At 45.3% G+C, this 21,382-nt stretch overlaps 1 protein-coding gene across 1 annotated transcript in view; it reads left to right on the plus strand.

Moving 5' to 3' along the window:
• Window positions 1-21,382, plus strand: part of LOC143784252 (putative methyltransferase DDB_G0268948) — a 78,517-nt gene that overhangs the window by 21,934 nt on the left and 35,201 nt on the right. The window contains exons 3-5 of the mRNA XM_077272274.1: window positions 11,497-11,660; window positions 11,751-11,964; window positions 21,109-21,209. Coding sequence (XP_077128389.1) covers window positions 11,497-11,660; window positions 11,751-11,964; window positions 21,109-21,209 — 479 coding nt within the window. The remainder of the gene's footprint in view (window positions 1-11,496; window positions 11,661-11,750; window positions 11,965-21,108; window positions 21,210-21,382) is intronic.

Below are 21,382 nucleotides of genomic sequence, written 5' to 3' on the forward strand. Positions count from 1 at the left end.
AAATAATCACTTTTTGGTTGAAGGAGGCTCTTGGAGTCCCAAAGGTCTAGCGGTACCCGAATATTGAACTCTTCCAGCATTACCCCCAGCCACAACTACCAGCTTGGGAGCACCTCCATTGCCAGAAAACCTTCTCCATTCCACCGACTCCCCAGGGATCTCACCCTGAAGAGTCACAAAACTCCGCCAAGCTATTACTAAATTCCAAACACATTTATAGGGTGCCATCTACTTGATGAACAAACCCATCACCACAATTTTTCACCAACTTCAAGAACCCCCTTGCACTGGCAAGCTGAAATGATTTCTTTATAAAAAAATAAATAAAATAAAATAAAAGAGGCCTAAAGCAACAGTAAAGTATCTGCAGGAATTTCTGGCAATTACTAGTTGTGTACTAAAAAGAGTGATTTATTTATTTTCACATAAAACCAGACGTAAAAGCAAGTTCACATGACCATATAGCAGCGTATAGCAGCTACACGTTTCAAACACACTTTTGCTTTGACAAAGAACACCTAGTGTGTTTGAAACGCATAGCTGCTATGGTCATGCCTTTATGTCTGGTTTTATATGCAAGTAAATAAATCATTATTTTTGGACTATTTGGACGCTGGAACAATCTCTCGTTTTTACTTTGATCTTATCAGCGTGCAACTACATGTGCTCCGTGCTTCCCCACACCACAAGCTGCATCAGGTGAGCTGTTTTTTTCTCTGTCTTCTACTAGTTGTGTACTGTATGTGACAACAATATCCCATATCGTTCATATGCAGTAGGGTGGCAAGACAGAATCTTTTTCTTACAAAGAAAAACATTCCAGCACGGCTGTCAAAACTCTTTAGTCGGGTGTCCAGGGACCAGGGGCTTCTTCCCTATTCCTAACACCAGGGGGGCCCTAGCTGGCCCTGCTCCCCAGATTACTTCTGATGGTGAAGACACTGGGGCCACGCATCTTGCCTTAACTCCTAAATCTGTCCTCTGTCTGTACCCTTTCCCCACACAGGTAAGAGGGGAGTAGTAGTGTACCGCAATGCACCAACCAGACTTAACAAGGTAATATGAACAGGAGTAATGGAAAATACCAAACATAGAAATATACCAATAAATGGGGCAAACAGTACACATGCTCAGCCATGAATATATATATATATGCAAAACAAAAAAAGAACCACTAGGCCCAGGAGCAATATAAGTAGAAATACATTTTATTGAACACAAACTTTAAAAACCGCATAAAAGTATTAATTAATGTAACAACACAATTTTAGAGAAGATAAGACAACAAACTAGTACCGCTAAAAAAGGAAACAGGATATTGCACAAAAATGATAACCACTGGAGGAATATACAGTAACCAAATAAATCAATACATTTAAGGCTCAATACATGTCTATGGAAGATACAATATATATTACTACCCAGTTGGTCAAGACTCAAATAATCCCATAAAGATATCTAAAGTGCATAGTGCCAAAATGCAATTAATCCAAAATTAGCATAGCCTATCAGTAACTGTGCAAACATATGCAAGTTTGAATCATACCCCAAATGGAAACATAACCCAGCATAATAACCTAAGAAGAGTGCCTAATAAGCAAATATATATACATATATGTAGTATAATAATGCACTCAAATCAGTTAAAGTGGGGACACAGTAAGGTAGAGTTACTTAACATAATAGGTACTATATTCAAGTAGTGATACAAACGAGATATGAAGAGTCATCCTGTACCTGAGTGCGGTTTCTCTTCCCTTCCCTGCTTCTTCTGAGCGCTTACGCTGGGGTTTCCGTGTAAATTCTCCAAAACTGCGATTCAGACAGAATTCCGGTGGAACCACTCACTTAGGAGGCAGATGGAGTCACTTTGGACTGGTCTGTATTCCGTCATTTTAGGCATCTATTTAGCGCACAAATGTGGGTGACCACAGATCTGTGCAGGCCTAAAAAGATGGATACTACCAGAGCAGACGCCAAACGGAGTTTTGTCTGAATCCCTTTTTTTGAGATTTACATGGAAACCCAGAGGAAAGTGCTCAGCAAAGAACACAAGAATGCAATCCAGCCTTATTCTGTTAGCGGTAGAAAAATATTACCTACCCCAAATGTTACCTATAAAAACCTTTATTTATCCCGCAAAAATCCTGCTCCCTCTCAGGTCCGTCATCTGTCAGTGGAACTATAGGGGGTTTCCATTTTACTGCTAGAACAAAGACTCTGGAAAAGTGATGGCCCCCACCATCTCAAATAAAATCCAATGAATTTTGTGCTCCCAAATCCAAATGCTTCCTCTTTCTGAGCCCCACTGTGCCTAAACCATAGTAAGCGGCCACATGTTTGGCATTATTGTAATTGAGAGGAAGCACTTAATGTATGGGTGTGTATCACCAGAAGCACAAGCTGGGCACAATGTATGGGGGTGCTACAATATATGGGGGCTCTACACTATATGGGGACACAATGTATATGCACTAGACTTACAGATTTGCAACTTTGAAAAAATAGAAAGGTGCAATTTCTATAATGGGATCACTTTGGTTTTTTTTTTGCTATTCTGGCACCTTCAGGGCTCCTCAAATGTTAAACGTAAACTATTCTAGCAAAGTCTGTGCTCCAAAACTCAAATAGCGCTCCTTCCTTCACAGCCCTGACGTGCGGCCTAACAATTATTGCTGACAACATATGGGGCAGAATATCAAACTGCACAATAAATTGTAGGGTATAGTTTCACCTATTAACCCTTGTGTACCTGACAAATTTGCAGCAAATACAAAAATTTCATTTTTACCATTAAATGTTATATTTCCACGTCTTAATATTATAAAATTGTGTGAGATACCTAATACTTCAAAATACTCACTACAACCCTAGACTAAGACCTTGAGGGGTCTAGTTTCCAAAATCGGGTCGCTTGTTGGTGGTTTCTGCTGTTTTCACATGTCATGGGCTCTTCAAATGCTACATAACATTCACAATCTATCCCAGGCAAATAGAGCTCTTTTCTAGCCCTGCCATGTGCCCAAGCAGAAGTTCTTGACAACGTATGGGGTATAGTTGCTTTCTGGACAAATTGTGAAACAATTTCTGGGGTTTATTTTCTCCTATTATCCATTGTAAAAATTACAAATTTGGGGCTAAAACAACATTTTTGTGAAAACAATGAAAAATGTTCAATATCATGACCTAATGTTAGAAAATTCTGTGTAATACCTGTGAGTTCAAAATGCTCACTAAACACCTGGATATCATCTTTGAGGAATATAGTTTCCAAAATGGGGTCACTTGTGATGGGTTTTCACTGTTTAGGCACATCAGGGGCTCTCCATAAGAGACATGAGGCCTGCAGACCATTCCATCAAAGTCTGCATTCCAAAACATCACTCCTTTGTTTCACAGCCCTGCTGTGGGTTCAAACAGTGGTTTTCCTCCACATATGGGGTATCAACATACTCAGGAGAAATTGTACAATAAATATTTGGGTCCATTTCCTCCTGTTACCCTTGTGAAAATAAAAAAAATTGTGGTTAAAGTTACATTTTTGTGGATAAAATGTGATTTTGTATCTTTACAGCTCTACTTTAGAAACCTCTGTGAAACACCTGGGGGGTTCAAGGTGCTCATGGCACATTTAAATAAGTTCCCTAAGAGGTCTAGTTTCCAAAATGGGATCAATTGTGGGGGGTTTCCACTGTTTAGGCACATCAAGGGTTTTCCAAATGAGAAATGGCATCCGCTCTCCATTCCAGCCTTTTTGCTTTCAAAAAGTCAAACTATGCTCCTCCACTTCTGAGCCCTCGCGTGCTCCGAAATAGTAGTATTCCCCCACATATGGGGCATCAGAATACTCAGTAGAAAATGTACAACAAATTCTGGGGTCAATTCTCTCCTGTTAACCTTGTGAAAATAAAACTATTTGGTTAAAAGTATATTTTTGTGGGTAAAATGTGATTTTTTTTATTTTCATAGTTCTGCATTACAAACCTCTGTGAAACACCTGGAGGTTCCAGGTACTCATGACACATCTAGATACATTCCTTAAGGTGTCTAGTTTCCACAATGGGGTCACTTTTTTGGGGTTTCCACTGTTTAGGTAAATCAGGTGCTCTCTAAACGCTACATGATGTCCTCTCTCGATTCCATTTTTGGTTTCAAAAAGTCAGACGTGCCCGAACCCTGCCATGCGCCCAAACAATGGTTTTCCCCACATATGGGGTATTGGCATACTCAGGGGAAATTGCACAATATGTTATAGGTTCTGTTTTCTTCCTACCCTTGTGAAAATAAAAAATTTGGAGCTGAAGTAAAATTTTTGTGAAAAAAGGGAAAAATGTTCAATATCCTTCCACATTGCTTCAGTTCCTGTGAAGCACCTGAATGGTTAATAAACTTCTTGAATGTGGTTTTGAGCACCTTGAGGGGTGCAGTTTTTAGAATGGTGTCACTTTTGGGTATTTTCTGTCATTTAGACCCCTCAAAGTCACTTACAATGTGATGTGGTCCCTAAAAAGATGGATTTGTAAATTTTGCTGGAAAAAAACAGAAATCGCAGGTCAACTTTTAAACCTTATAACAAATAAAATATTAGAAAATTGTGTTGATGTAAAGTAGACATATGGGAAATTTTATTTATGAACTATTTTGTGTGACATAGCTCTCTAATTTAAGGGTTTAAGAATTAAAAATTTAAAAATTGCCAAGTTTTAAAATTTTTTACCAAATTTTTGTTTTTTCACAAATAAACGCAAGTCATATTGAAGCAATTTTACCACTATTATGAAGTACAATATGTCATGAAAAACCAGTCTCAGAATCTGTGGGATACGTTGAAGCTTTCCAGAGTTATAGCCTCATAAAGTGACAGTGATCAGAATTGTAAAATTTGGCTTGGTCACTAAGGTCAAAATTGGCTTGGTCACTAAGGAGTTAATGATAAAACGCTGTCTAATAAGCTTCACAGGGTGAAATGCTATAATGACACGGGGTTGTGCAATTATATGTCTATGTGTCTATATGTCTGTCTGTATGTCTATATGTCTGTCTATATTTATCTATCTACAAGTATCTATTATCTATCTCTATTTATTATATTTCTCTACAGGATTCACTGCTGTCTAAAAATGCAAGTAAAAATGCTACAAAAAATGCAGACTTGTGTTTTTATAGCGTTTTTAACTGACTTCATTGAAATCAATGGGTTAAAAATGCAGCAAAAACGCTGAAAGAATTGGCATGCTGCAGACTTGAATCTGCACCAAATCTGCAAGTCACAAATAAGCAATGTGTGCATCACACTTCAGGATTCTCATTCGATCCCTTTAGGCTTTTTGACAAATACGCTCAGCCTCCCCACAGCCCACAGCATGAAATGACACACAGTTGGAACTTTGTTGTGAAATTGGATTTTGGGCTCCCCCGGTGGCCACTGGTGGAATTGAACTTGTGTGCATCATCCCCTCTGTTCACCTGTTCCCATCAGGATGTGGGAGTCGCTATTTAACCTTGCTCCTCTGTCACTTCCATGCCGGTCAACATTGTAATCAGAAGCCTTTCTGTGCATGTTCCTGCTACCAGACAACTTCCAGCTAAGTCGGACTTTTGTCCTTGTTTGTTTTTTGCATTTTGTTCCAGTTCACAGCTGCAGTTTCGTTTCTGTGTCTGGAAAGCTCTTGTGATCTGAAATTGCCACTCTGATGTTATGAGTTAATACTAGAGTCTTAAAGTAATTTCAGGATGGTGTATTGATAGGGTTTTCAGCTGACCATGAAAGTACCCTTTCTGTCTTCCTGCTATCTAGTAAGCGGACCTCGATTTTGCTAAACCTATTTTCATACTACGTTTGTCATTTTCATCTTAAATCACCGCCAATATATGTGGGGGCCTCTGTCTGCCTTTCGGGGAAATTTCTCTAGAGGTGAGCCAGGACTATATTTTCCTCTGCCAGGATTAGTTAGTCCTCCGGCCGGCGCTGGGCGTCTAGGGATAAAACGCAGGCTACGCTACCCGGCTACTGTTAGTTGTGCGGCAGGTTTAGTTCATGGTCAGTTTAAGTTTCCATCCTTCCAAGAGCTAGTTCCTATGTATGCTGGGCTATGTTCTCTTGCCATTGAGAACCATAACAGTTTGACCGGCCCACAAAGGGTTAAATTAATTGGCAGAGAAAGGAGAGAAAAAAGAAGTCTGCTGAAAATTTTTTTTTTTTTTTTTTTTTTCCTTCAGTTCTGAGTGTGCTTTCAATTGAATCACTTGCAAGTCTGCCTATATTGCAGCCTTCCTCTCTCTCTCTCCTTCTAATCCTGGAATGGCTCTGTGTTCACCTGTTTAAAATGGATATTCAGAGTTTAGCTGCAGGTTTGAATAATCTCACCACGAAAGTTCAAAATTTACAAGATTTTGTTGTTCATGTTCCTATATCTGAACCTAGAATTCCTTTGCCTGAATTTTTCTCGGGGAATAGATCTTGCTTTCAAAATTTCAAAAATAATTGCAAGTTGTTTTTGTCCCTGAAATCTCGCTCTGCTGGAGATCCTGCTCAGCAGGTCAGGATTGTGATTTCCTTGCTCCGGGGCGACCCTCAAGATTGGGCTTTTGCATTGGCTCCAGGGGATCCTGCGTTGCTCAATGTGGATGCGTTTTTTCTGGCCTTGGGGTTGCTTTATGAGGAACCTCATTTAGAGCTTCAGGCGGAAAAAGCCTTGATGTCCCTATCTCAGGGGCAAGATGAAGTTGAAATATACTGCCAAAAATTCCGTAAATGGTCTGTGCTTACTCAGTGGAATGAGTGCGCCCTGGCGGCGAATTTCAGAGAGGGTCTCTCTGATGCCGTTAAGGACGTTATGGTGGGGTTCCCTGTGCCTGCGGGTCTGAATGAGTCCATGACAATGGCTATCCAGATCGATAGACGTCTGCGGGAGCGCAAACCTGTGCACCATTTGGCGGTGTCTACTGAAAAGACGCCAGAGAATATGCAATGTGATAGAATTCTGTCCAGAAGCGAACGGCAGAATTTTAGACGAAAAAATGGGTTGTGCTTTTATTGTGGTGATTCAACTCATGTTATATCAGCATGCTCTAAGCGTACTAAGAAGCTTGATAAGTCAGTTTCAATTGGCACTTTTCAGTCTAAGTTTATTCTATCTGTGACCCTGATTTGTTCTTTATCATCTATTACCGCGGATGCCTATGTCGATTCTGGCGCCGCTTTGAGTCTTATGGATTGGTCCTTTGCCAAACGCTGTGGGTATGATTTAGAGCCTCTTGAAACTCCTATACCTCTGAAGGGGATTGACTCCACCCCATTGGCTAGTAATAAACCACAATACTGGACACAAGTAACTATGCGAATTAATCCGGATCATCAGGAGATTGTTCGCTTTCTTGTGCTGTATAATCTACATGATGTGTTGGTGCTTGGATTGCCATGGCTGCAATCTCATAACCCAGTCCTCGACTGGAACACTATGTCTGTGTTAAGCTGGGGATGTAAGGGGATGCATGGGGACGTACCTTTGGTTTCCATTTCGTCATCTATTCCCTCTGAGATTCCTGAATTCTTGTCTGACTATCGTGACGTTTTTGAAGAACCTAAGCTTGGTTCATTACCTCCGCACCGGGAGTGCGATTGTGCCATAGATTTGATTCCGGGTAGTAAATACCCTAAGGGTCGTTTATTTAATCTGTCTGTGCCTGAACATGCTGCTATGCGAGAATATATAAAGGAGTCCTTGGAAAAGGGACATATTCGTCCTTCGTCATCTCCCTTAGGAGCCGTTTTTTTCTTTGTGTCTAAGAAAGATGGCTCTTTGAGGCCGTGTATTGATTATCGGCTTTTGAATAAAATCACGGTTAAATATCAATATCCGTTGCCACTGCTGACTGATTTGTTTGCTCGCATAAAGGGGGCCAAGTGGTTCTCTAAGATAGATCTCCGTGGGGCGTATAATTTGGTGCGAATTAAGCAGGGGGATGAGTGGAAAACCGCATTTAATACGCCCGAGGGCCACTTTGAGTATTTGGTGATGCTTTCTGGCCTTTCAAATGCCCCTTCAGTCTTTCAGTCCTTTATGCATGACATTTTCCGTGATTATTTGGATAAATTTATGATCGTGTATCTGGATGATATTTTGATTTTTTCGGATGACTGGGACTCTCATGTCCAGCAGGTCAGGAGGGTTTTTCAGGTTTTGCGGTCTAATTCCTTGTGTGTGAAGGGTTCTAAGTGCGTTTTTGGGGTTCAAAAGATTTCCTTCTTGGGATACATTTTTTCCCCCTCTTCCATCGAGATGGATCCTGTCAAGGTTCGGGCTATTTGTGATTGGACGCAACCCTCTTCTCTTAAGAGTCTTCAGAAATTTTTGGGCTTTGCTAACTTTTATCGTCGATTTATTGCTGGTTTTTCTGATGTTGTTAAACCATTGACTGATTTGACTAAGAAGGGTGCTGATGTTGCTGATTGGTCCCCTGCTGCTGTGGAGGCCTTTCGGGAGCTTAAGCGCCGCTTTTCTTCCGCCCCTGTGTTGCGTCAGCCTGAGGTTGCTCTTCCTTTTCAGGTTGAGGTCGACGCTTCTGAAATCGGAGCTGGGGCGGTTTTGTCGCAAAGAAGTTCCGACTGCTCCGTGATGAAACCTTGTGCTTTTTTTTCTCGTAAATTTTCGCCCGCCGAGCGGAATTATGATATTGGGAATCGGGAGCTTTTGGCCATGAAGTGGGCTTTTGAGGAGTGGCGTCATTGGCTTGAGGGGGCTAGACATCAGGTGGTGGTATTGACCGACCACAAAAATTTAATTTATCTTGAGTCCGCCAGACGCCTGAATCCTAGACAGGCGCGCTGGTCGTTGTTTTTCTCTCGGTTTAATTTTGTGGTGTCATACCTACCGGGTTCTAAGAATGTTAAGGCGGATGCCCTTTCTAGGAGTTTTGAGCCTGACTCCCCTGGTAATTCTGAACCTACAGGTATCCTTAAGGATGGAGTGATATTGTCTGCCGTTTCTCCAGACCTGCGGCGGGCCTTGCAGGATTTTCAGGCGGATAGACCTGATCGTTGCCCACCTGGTAGACTGTTTGTTCCTGATGATTGGACCAGTAAAGTCATTTCTGAGGTTCATTCTTCTGCGTTGGCAGGTCATCCTGGAATCTTTGGTACCAGGGATTTGGTGGCAAGGTCCTTCTGGTGGCCTTCCCTGTCACGAGATGTACGAGGCTTTGTGCAGTCTTGTGACGTTTGTGCTCGGGCCAAGCCTTGTTGTTCTCGGGCTAGTGGATTGTTGTTGCCCTTGCCTATCCCGAAGAGGCCTTGGACGCACATCTCGATGGATTTTATTTCGGATCTTCCTGTTTCTCAGAAGATGTCTGTCATCTGGGTGGTGTGTGACCGTTTCTCTAAGATGGTCCATTTGGTTCCCCTGCCTAAGTTGCCTTCTTCTTCCGAGTTGGTTCCTCTGTTTTTTCAAAATGTGGTTCGTTTGCATGGTATTCCGGAGAATATCGTTTCTGACAGAGGAACCCAATTCGTGTCTAGATTTTGGCGGGCATTCTGTGCTAGGATGGGCATAGATTTGTCTTTCTCGTCTGCTTTCCATCCTCAGACTAATGGCCAGACCGAGCGGACGAATCAGACTTTGGATACATATTTGAGGTGTTTTGTGTCTGCAGATCAGGATGATTGGGTTGCTTTTTTGCCTTTAGCGGAGTTTGCCCTCAATAATCGGGCCAGCTCTGCCACCTTGGTGTCTCCTTTTTTCTGTAATTCGGGGTTTCATCCTCGATTTTCCTCCGGTCAGGTGGAATCTTCGGATTGTCCTGGAGTGGATGCTGTGGTGGAGAGGTTGCATCAGATTTGGGGGCAGGTGGTGGACAATTTGAAGTTGTCCCAGGAGAAGACTCAGCTTTTTGCCAACCGCCGGCGTTGGGTTGGTCCTCGGCTTTGTGTCGGGGACTTGGTGTGGTTGTCTTCTCGTTTTGTCCCTATGAGGGTTTCTTCTCCTAAGTTTAAGCCTCGGTTCATCGGCCCGTACAAGATATTGGAGATTCTTAACCCTGTGTCCTTCCGTTTGGACCTCCCTGCATCTTTTTCTATTCATAATGTTTTTCATCGGTCATTGTTGCGCAGGTATGCGGTACCGGTTGTGCCTTCCGTTGAGCCTCCTGCTCCGGTGTTGGTTGAGGGCGAGTTGGAGTACGTTGTGGAAAAAATCTTGGACTCCCGTGTTTCCAGACGGAAACTCCAGTATCTGGTCAAATGGAAGGGATACGGTCAGGAGGATAATTCTTGGGTGACTGCCTCTGATGTTCATGCCTCCGATCTGGTCCGTGCCTTTCATAGGGCTCATCCTGATCGCCCTGGTGGTTCTGGTGAGGGTACGGTGCCCCCTCCTTGAGGGGGGGGTACTGTTGTGAAATTGGATTTTGGGCTCCCCCGGTGGCCACTGGTGGAATTGAACTTGTGTGCATCATCCCCTCTGTTCACCTGTTCCCATCAGGATGTGGGAGTCGCTATTTAACCTTGCTCCTCTGTCACTTCCATGCCGGTCAACATTGTAATCAGAAGCCTTTCTGTGCATGTTCCTGCTACCAGACAACTTCCAGCTAAGTCGGACTTTTGTCCTTGTTTGTTTTTTGCATTTTGTTCCAGTTCACAGCTGCAGTTTCGTTTCTGTGTCTGGAAAGCTCTTGTGATCTGAAATTGCCACTCTGATGTTATGAGTTAATACTAGAGTCTTAAAGTAATTTCAGGATGGTGTATTGATAGGGTTTTCAGCTGACCATGAAAGTACCCTTTCTGTCTTCCTGCTATCTAGTAAGCGGACCTCGATTTTGCTAAACCTATTTTCATACTACGTTTGTCATTTTCATCTTAAATCACCGCCAATATATGTGGGGGCCTCTGTCTGCCTTTCGGGGAAATTTCTCTAGAGGTGAGCCAGGACTATATTTTCCTCTGCCAGGATTAGTTAGTCCTCCGGCCGGCGCTGGGCGTCTAGGGATAAAACGCAGGCTACGCTACCCGGCTACTGTTAGTTGTGCGGCAGGTTTAGTTCATGGTCAGTTTAAGTTTCCATCCTTCCAAGAGCTAGTTCCTATGTATGCTGGGCTATGTTCTCTTGCCATTGAGAACCATAACAGAACTTGCTCTTACAACTTGCACGTATACCAGCTTATGTTCAAGCTCAATTCTTTGGTTTTGCTATTGTTTCTTGCAATTTATACAAAAGGGGCATGGTCCCCCTTCTGAGCTAGGCATTTCATCTATATACTGTAGCTTCCCATGGATAGGTGTCTGAACAGTCGGGTCCCTGTCCTGCTCTGCCCTTCACATTGAGGTCAGCTAACACAAGGTAAGGTTTTAATACAAGAGACAGGATAGGACCATCCCAATTTGGTACACCTTGTCACGGTGGGATGGCTTTTACGGCTTCTTTGTCAAAATAGTGGCAACTAAGTACCCTCTGATATTTACATATACTGTTATTATTTACTTATTTACTTACTTTGTTTTAGACAAATGGGCGGCCCCTTGAGATGGCGCTGGATGTTGGCTGTGGGACCGGACGTTACACTTTACCTCTAGCTCCTCACTTCAAGAAGGTCCTTGGACTAGACATCAGTGAATCCCAAATAAGTTTGGCAAAACAAATTACTCTGGCAAATAATGTGTCATACATGTGAGTACTAAACTGGATTTCCTAATTTTGCTGGTGTAATGAGAGGATTAGATGGTATAAGTAACACTGGTAATCATTTGTCTTGTGTAGGGTGGCTCCGGCTGAGAAGTTACCACTGGAGGATGCTTCTGTGGACCTGGTACATTCTGGACTTGCTGCCCATTGGTTCACATTAGACAAGTTTATCAATGAATCAGTTCGAGTGCTGAAGACGGGAGGATGCTTGGCTTTCCACGCTTTTGTACCAGCCAGTGATCTTGACTACAAACACTTGTCTCATGACCTGAATGTAGTTTCGAAAGAGGTAACTTACTGATGTAGATTGGATATAATGTAGGTAGTATTTATACTCATCCGTTTGAACAGTATAGTTCAATTATGCTGTTTTTGAATGCTGCTTGTCTATATTTTTACATATCTTTAATACCTAAGATCTGTCATTTCTATTCTGTATCCTATTCTGGACGGCATTTGGGTGTCACACGGAGGGTACACAACCTACACAGGGATTGTACACATGTACACATGGACAGCCAACAGACACGGATAGTAAAAACAAAACTTCTCACGTGTACTTTTTTTTAAGCGGATGGGGGAAGGGGATCTTATAATGAGGTTTCCTAGGCCCACCAGAAGAAATCATTTTTAAGGTCCACTGTTTTGTCTACATAGAACATATTCACTTCCACTTTCAAGTGCAATTTTTGTAATTACGGTATACTACATACTAAACTTTTTATTACTAAGATCTAATATGTCATTTGTAAATTATTCTTTAACAAATACACTCTAGTAGCAGGTAGCAGGCTCACAATTCAGCCCAAATAAAATTGTTGTGCACCATAATTTTAAGGATATGTTAAATTTGGGTTCACTGCTGAGTCAGAGCCCTGGCCCTCTAAAAGATTGTTGGCCTGACACAAGACCTGCTTAGATGGTGGGACCACTGGGTTGACATAGCTGCAGATCAGTGCTCAAATGTAGTGTATGAGCAACAGCTGAAGAATCAGTCAAAGGCTCGTGTCACACTTACAAATGCAAGGCGAGAAACTCGCACGAGTCTCTGCCTAAATACCCGGCACTGCCGCCGGCACTCGGTATCAGAGTGTGCGGCTGCATGTATTTCTATGCAGCTGAACGCTCCGGTCCAAACTGCTGGCGGCAGTGCCGGGTATTGCGGCAAGAGACTTGCGCGAGTTTCTCGCATTGCAGTTGCAAGTGTAAAACTGGCCATATAATGGCAGTTTGTGTACAAAAAGCAGTTTGTATGTAAATACAAAATGTTTTTAACCCCTTCATGACCTTGGGTTTTTCCGTTTTTCCGTGTTTGTTTTTCGCTCCCCTCCTTCCCAGAGCCATAACTTTTTTATTTTTCCGTCGATATGGCCATATGAGGGCTTATTTTTTGCGAAACAAGTTGTACTTTTGAACAACATCATTGGTTTTAGCATGTCGCATACTAGAAAACGGGAAAAAAATTACAAGTGCGGTGAAATTGCAAAAAAAGTGCAATCCCACACTTGTTTTTTGCTTGGCTTGTTTGCTAGGTTCACTAAATGCTAAAACTGTCCTGCAATTATTATTCTCTAGGTCATTATGAGTTCATAGACACCAAACATTACTAGGTTATATTTTATCTAAGTGGTGAAAAAAAAATCCAAACCTTGCTAAGAAAAAAACAATTGTGCCATTTTCCGATACCTGTAGCGTCTCCATTTATCATGATCTGGGGTCGGTTGAGGGCTTATTTTTTGCATGCCGAGCTGGCGTTTTTAATGATACCATTTCGGTGCAGATACGTTCTTTTGATCACCCGTTATTGCATTTTAATGCAATGTCGCGGCGACCAAAAAAACGTAATTCTGGTGTTTAAAATTTTTTTCTCGCTACGCTGTTTAGCGATCAGGTTAATGCTTTTTTTTATTTGATAGATCGGCCGATTCTGAATGCGGCGATACCAAATATGTGTAGGTTTGATTTTTTTAATTGATTTATTTTGAATGGGGCGAAAGGGGGGTGATTTAAACTTTTATTGTTTTTTTTTATTTTTTTCACATGTTTTTACTTTTTTTTTACTTTTGCCATGCTTCAATAGCCTCCATGGGAGGCTAGAAGCTGGCACAACTAGATCGCCTCTGCTACATAGCAGCTATCATCAGATCGCTGCTATGCAGCAGAAATGGAGGTGTGCCGTGAGCGCCGACCACAGGGTGGTGCTCACAGCTAGCCGGGATCAGTAACGATAGAGGTCTCAAGGACCTCTATTGTTACTATACAGAAGCATCGCTGACCCCCGATCATGTGATGGGAGTCAGCGATGCGGTTATTTCTGGCCGCCCGGCCGGAAGCGCCAGTTAAATGCCGCTATCAGCGTTTGACAGCGGCATTTAACTAGTTAATAGCGGCGGGTGAATCATGATTTCACCCGCCGCTATTGTGGGCACATGTCAGCTGTTCAAAACAGCTGACATGTCCCAGCTTTGATGCGGGCTCACCTCCGGAGCCCGCATCAAAGCAGGGGTTCTGACTTCGGACGGGATAGTACGTCCGAGGTCAGAACCCCCGCTTTGATGCAGGCTCCGGCGGTGAGGGGTTTAAAGGGGTATTAACTACTAGACAACCTCTTATTAGTGCATAGAGGGGAGGTGGAAAAAATGTGAATGCTAAGTGAGTGCTGAGTATGGAAGAATAGAATCAGTCCAGAAGGTTAATATGAATTAAAAAAAATCACTATTTATAAGACTTTAAAGAGAATAATCTGTTACCATGGAAGCAGTGACCAGAAAGATGTAGGCAGGAAAAAGCCAAATCTTTGGCAGGAATGACAAAAGAGAAGCACCTGTGAAAAAAGTGGTAATCTCAGAAACAGTGGCATAACTACAAAGTTATGGGCCCCGATGCGAACTTTCAAATGGGGCCCCCCCACCATGCCAAAATATTTTCTACCCAAATTCACATTTTCCCTATTCATTTTGCACACTATAGCTTTATTGCAAAGTTGTATATTGTGATCACAGTGGCGTAACTATCCGGTGTCCCATCCTGGTATATATTTGTCCCCCGTACTGCCATTGTTATGTAATATATACAAGAAAATAAGTCATTATACTCATCAGGGGCTTACATAGAAGTCATGGGGATCCATATAAGAAGTATAATGCACCCCCATAGTCCTCCTCATAATATAATGCACCCCGATAGTCCTCTATATAATATACTTCACAGTTCATAGTGATCCATATAGTATAATACACTGCCAATAGTTCTCCATATAGTATAATACACTCCCCATAGTCCTTCATATAGTATTATACACTCCCCATAGTCCTCCATATAGTATTATACACTCCTCAGTCCTCCATATAGTATAATACACTCCTCCTCATAGTCCTCCATATATAAAAATACACTCCTCATAGTGCTCCATGTAGCATAATACACTCCTCGTAGTGCTCCATCTAATATAATACACTGCTCAGTCCTCCATATAGTATAATACACTCCTCATAGTCCTCCATATATTAAAATACACTGCTCAGTCCTCCATATAGTATAATAAACTGCTCAGTCCTCCATATAGTATAATACACTCCTCATAGTGCTCCATATAGTATAATGCACAGCCATTGTCATCCATGTCGTACAATTTACTTCCCATAGTATAATGCACCCCATAGTCCTTCATATAGTATAATGTATTTCCCATAGTCCTCGATACAGTATAATGCAGCCCCGCCGTACAATATAATGCAGCCCCTCCATACAGGGGCAGTGAGAAAGACATGGGCAAATGGTGACTAGGGGACGGGAGGACACAAGGGGGCTAGGGGAGACAGGCATAAGGGTGACACGGGGCTAGGGAGCAAGGAAGACAGGCACAAGGGGACACATGGGGTTAGGAGGCAGGGGATAAGGGCTCAAGGGGACTAGTGGGCAAGGGAGACTGACACAAGGGGACAAGGGAAACTGACACAAGAGGACACACAGGGACTAGTGGGCCAGGGGACTGACAAGGGGACACACGGGGACTAGTGGGCAAGGGAGACTGACACAAATAGACACACGGGGACTAGTGGGCAAGGGAGACTGACACAAGGGGACTAGTGAGCAAGGGAGACTGACACAAGGGGACACACAGGGACAAGGGACACAAGCACAAGGGGACAAGGGCAACAGGCACAAGGGGGCTCATGGGGACTAGGAGGAAGAGGAGAAGGGCACAAATGAGCAAGGGAGACAGGCACAAGAGGACACAAGGAGACTGAGGGCAGAGTAGATATCGATGCACGGGGAGATGGGGCTGCAAGGGGACAGGGGAAGATGGGGGGTGGGGCGAGACTTGGGAGCAGGGAAGAAGGGGGCACAGGGATTACGAGGACAGGGTAGATGGAGAACACACGGTGATAAAGGGGACAGGGGAGACTTGAGAGCACGGCAGAAGGGTCACACGTGGATATGGGGCAAGGGGGATGTAGGAGGACTCAGGGCATGGGAAATGGGGAGCATTGGGGACCAGGGTAGGAGGGACAAGGTACGTATGGGGACCCGTAGGAGCACAATGACCTGAACCTGGGGACCTACGAGGACATGGGGCACGGGAGAGCAGGGAGGAAATGGAGCTGGTGTCACAGGGGGCCGCAGATGGCGACACACGGGCAGCAGACACACCTCACTGCCACCGGTCCCGTACACCTCCATATTCTGATTCTCCACATGGCTGAGCCGCTGCGGCATCCCCCCCCTGGGCAGCTCGGTCCACGCACCCCCACCAGCTCTGGAGCTGCCTGTTCCAGGTCCCAGCAGCTGCCACAGGCTCCGCCAATATGGCGGTCGCCATCACTTGTGAAGACGCTGCACTGCCTGGGACCCGCACACAGCAGATGCGCAATGAAGTGACATCATCGTGTACCCGCAGTGTCAGAGGCAGAGGACAATGATGGGAGAGGGAGCGTCAGCTGAGGCTCTGTCCTCCATTATTATTATTTTATTATTATTATTCATTTTTATAGCGCCATTTATTCCATGGCACTTAACATGTGAAATACGGGGCAAATATAGACAAACACATTAAACATGAGCAAAAACAAGGCACACGGGTACATAAGGAGGGAGGACCCTGCCCGCGAGGGCTCACAGTCTGCAGGGGATGGGTGATGATACACTAGGAGAGGGTAGAGCTGGTTGTGCGGCGGTTCAGTAGGTTCAGGATCACTGCAGGCTGTAGGCTTGTCGGAAGAGGTGAGTCTTCAGGCTCTTTTTGAAAGTTTCTGTGGTAGGCGAGAGTCTGATGTGCTGGGGTAGAGAGTTCCAGAGTACGGGGGAAGCACGGGAGAAGTCTTGGATGCGGTTGTGGGAAGAAGAGATGAGGGGGGAGTAGAGAAGGAGGTCTTGAGAGGATCGGAGGTTGCGTGTTGGTAGGTACCGGGAGATCATGTCACAGATGTATGGAGGAGATAGGTTGTGGATGGCTTTGTAGGTCACTGTGAGGGTTTTGAACTGGAGTCTCTGGGCGATAGGAAGCCAGTGAAGGGCTTGGCATAGGGGAGAGGCTGGGGAATAGCGGGGAGACAGGTAGATTAGTCGAGCAGCAGAGTGTAGGATGGATTGGAGTGGTGCCAGAGTGCTAGAGGGGAGTCCAGAGAGTAGGAGGTTGCAGTAGTCGAGGTGGGAGATGATAAGGGCATGCACTAGTGTTTTTGCGGTGTCGCGGTCAAGGAATGCGCGGATCCGGGAAATGTTTTTGAGTTTGAGGCGGCAGGAGGAGGCAAGGGCTTGGATATGTGGCTTGAAAGAGAGGGCAGAGTCGAGGATCGCCCCGAGGCACCGGGCGTGTGGGACTGGGGAAAGTGAGCAGCCATTGACATTGATGGATAGGTCGGGTGGAGGGGTAGAGTGAGATGGGGGAAAGATGATGAATTCTGTTTTGTCCATGTTCAGTTGTAGAAAGCGAGCAGAAAAGAAGGCTGAAATAGCAGACAGACAGTGCGGGATTTTGGTAAGGAAGGAGGTGAGGTCAGGTCCGGATAGGTAGATCTGCGTGTCGTCGGCATAGAGATGGTACTGCATACTGTGGGATTCTATGAGCTGTCCCAGACCGAAGGTGTAGATGGAGAAGAGAAGGGGTCCTAGAACAGAGCCTTGAGGAACACCGACTGACAAGGGGCGAGGTGAGGAGGTGGTGTGGCGGAGGGAGACACTGAATGTCCAATCTGTCAGATATGATGAGATCCAGGAAAGGGCCAAGTCTGTGATGCCAAGAGATGAGAGGATTTGTAGCAGAAGGGAGTGGTCCACAGTGTCAAAGGCAGAAGACAGGTCCAGGAGAAGGAGGACAGAGTAGTGTCGCTTGCTCCTGGCAGTTAGTAGGTCATTGGTGACTTTAGTTAGGGCAGTTTCAGTTGAGTGATGGGAACGGAAGCCAGATTGTAATCGATCAAAGAGGGAGCAGGAGGAGAGGTGAGAGGACAATTCAAGATGGACGTGTTGCTCCAGCAATTTAGAGGCATAAGGAAGAAGAGATATCGAGCGATAGCTAGACACAGAGGATGGGTCGAGGGAGGGCTTTTTGAGGATGGGTGTGATCTTGGCATGCTTGAAGGATGAGGGGAAGACACCTGTTGTGAGTGAGAGGTTGAAGAGGTGCGTTAGGGTTGGGATGAAGACCGTGGAAAGGTTAGGGATGAGGTGGGATGGGAGCGGGTCGAGCGTGCAGGTGGTGAGGTGTGATCTTGACAGGAGGGTGGAGAGCTGATCTTCTGTCATGGTGGAGAAGCTGGTTTTGGAGGAGCAGGGGTGAGCAGCTAAGAGGGGCAGTGGGCGCTGTGGGCCAAAGCTTTCTCTGATCGTAACGATCTTCTGTTTAAAGAAAGAGGCAAAGTCTTCAGCAGAAATGAGAGGGGAGGGAGGGGGTGCTGGGGGACGGAGTAGAGAATTGAAAGTGTTGAAAAGCTGTTTAGGGTTGTGAGACAGGGAGGATATGAGAGATGAGAAGTAAGTTTGTTTTGCGGCAGTGAGCGCGGACTTGAAGCTGGCGAGGGACTGCTTGTATGCGGTGAAGTGGTCAGCAGAGCAGGATCGCTTCCATTTCCGCTCAGCGACCCTGGAAGCCCATCTCAGTTCTTTAGTCAGGCTGGTCAGCCAGGGCTGCCTGTTGCTTGTACGAGTTTTGCTATGCATGAGCGGGGCGGCCGAATTGAGTGTTGCTGTTATTGTGGCGTTATAAAAAGCAGCAGCAGCATCTGTGTCATGAAGGGAGGCTATGTCGGTAAGAGGGAGAAGGGACTCAGAGAGTGATTGTAAGTTGAGATGTTTGAGATTTCTGCGAGGGAGTTCATGGAGTGGGGGTTGCACACTAGGAGAGGAGAGGGAAGAGAATGTCAGTAGGTTGTGGTCAGACAGGGGGAGGGGTGAGTTAGTGAGATTAGTAAGGGAGCAGAGGCGGGTGAAGACGAGGTCCAGCGTGTGGCCATCTTTGTGAGTGGCCTCAGAGGACCATTGAGTGAGGCCAAAGGAGGCAGTCAGTGATAAAAGTTTAGAGGCAGCTGAGGTGGAAGTGTCAATTGGGATGTTGAAATCACCCATGATGATAGTGGGGATGTCAACAGAGAGGAAATGAAGTAGCCATGTGGTGAAGTGGTCGAGAAAGGTGGAGATGGCTAGTTCTGGGGGGCGGTAGATGACAGCCAGCTGGAGGTTGGAGGGGGAATAGATGCGGATGGAGTGCACCTCAAATGAGGGAAGATTAGCGGAGGGTGGTAGCGGGATTGGAGTGAAGGAGCAGGTGTCGGACAGGAGCAAGCCAACTCCTCCACCACGTTTGTTGGTGGAGCGAGAGGTGTGAGAGAGGTGGAGACCGCCGTAGGAAAGCGCAGCTGGAGAGGCTGAGTCAGAGGGGGTGAGCCAGGTTTCCGTGATGCCAAGGAAGGAGAGTTTGTTGGTGATGAAGAGGTCATGGATAAATGGCAGTTTGTTGCAGACGGAGCGTGCGTTCCATAGTGCTCCAGGTAAGGGGACTGGGGGAACGGGGGCTGGATGAATGGGTATGAGGTTGTTATGGTTGGGAAAACATGCGGAGGATCGAGGTAGGGGGTTAGAAATGAGTGTGGGGATGTGTTGGGGTGGGCCGGGATTTGGGGATACATCACCGGCAATGAGGAGTCGCAGACAGAGCGTTAGAAGGTGGGTGCAGGATAGGACATGATGCGGCCGTGTGTGTCTGGAGAAAAAGGATTGTATGTGGAGGAACAGTTCTGAGGAGAAGGTGAGATGGCTGGAGAGGATGGAGGAAGAAATGACTAGTTCCTTACAAGGTGGAGGGATTGCAGGAGATTGTAAGAAGGAAAGTAGTATGGGGGTGAAAGAGAAAAGAAACCGAAACATTGTAGAGGTTGGTGTTCTGTTACCTTCCAGTCAATTCCAGTCCAATTCAGTCTAATTCAAATTCATTGCTTTGAACTGTACCGGCGTCATAGACGCCGGTATAGTTCAATGGGGCAGCAGGGGGAGTCGAGTGCCTCTGATCTGCCAGGCCCCTGACCTGCCAGGCCTGTGGTAGTTATGCCCCTGTTTATAGGGTGGGTACAGGGTATTTATTGGCCATGTATAGGATAGCTACAGGGTGTGTTCATGGTAGTTACATGTCCTCTTATGCATCATACACAGAAAATAACTTCCCCGCACACCAGCACTAGACAAGGCTGCACTGGCAGAATCCCCCCTGGGAGGAAAGGACGCCACCTGGAGCACACACACACCTGAATGTCCAGCATGGAAGGTCTGAGAGGGGCTGACCCCACCTCCTCTCTGTGACTTTCATCTTCCCCGCAGCCTCCTCATTTCTCCTCTCTCCATCCTGACCCTCGGCCTCGTCTTGTCTGGTCTCCTCTGCTCGGGATTCCTCCATGTTCAGTCAGCTGCAGGTGACCGGATCCCCGCCTACGGCCCTGTGCTCCCTGACATGCCTGTCACCAGTCGGAGCTGCGCTCGTCACTATGGTAACCTGTCGGCGCAGGCTCCATTCTTTGCGGGGTTAGACCAGTGAGGGCTGCGATAATGGCAGAGGTGAGGGCTACGGGGTGCATGGAGAGCATATGGGACCCCTGCCTTTAATGCGGCCACATTGACAGTGAGGAAGGTTAACCCTTTCAGGAGCAGTGCCTTACAGCAGTCACAGGACCCTGACAGGAGGATGGTTCCTCCTAAGCCTGTATATGGCATGTAGGTCATAGACGCCGGTATAGTTTAATGAGGAAGCGGCGGGGGGAGTTGGGTGCCCCTGACCTGCCGGGCCCTTGACCTGCTTGGCCCGGTCACAGTGGCGACCGCTGCGACCATGGTAGTTACGCCCCTGCTCAGAAACCTATTGCTTATTGAGGATGAGGAACCCAAACCATGTCAACGAATATACTGTAGCTAATAACCACATTTTTATGAAAACATTTTTTTGCAGGCATGGGATACTTTGTTCGATCATGTTGATAATACAACAGATGAAATGATTTGTCAGTACCAAAACATCTATGAGGCGATTCCACTAAAAGACAAGAAACAGTAAGTTTTTACATATAGAGTATAAATCTATAGGTAGGCGCAAGTGTAATCAAAGAGAAAAGGATATTAGCTGCAAACAGGACAATACCACAACGTTGTCATAAACCAAAGTCAATTATACCAAAGTCTGCACCATAAATACCCTTTCATCCAATTGAGAAAGAGGGAAAAAA

The sequence above is a fragment of the Ranitomeya variabilis genome, chromosome 7 (genome assembly GCF_051348905.1).
Source record: "Ranitomeya variabilis isolate aRanVar5 chromosome 7, aRanVar5.hap1, whole genome shotgun sequence".
Taxonomy (NCBI): Eukaryota; Metazoa; Chordata; class Amphibia; order Anura; family Dendrobatidae; genus Ranitomeya; species Ranitomeya variabilis.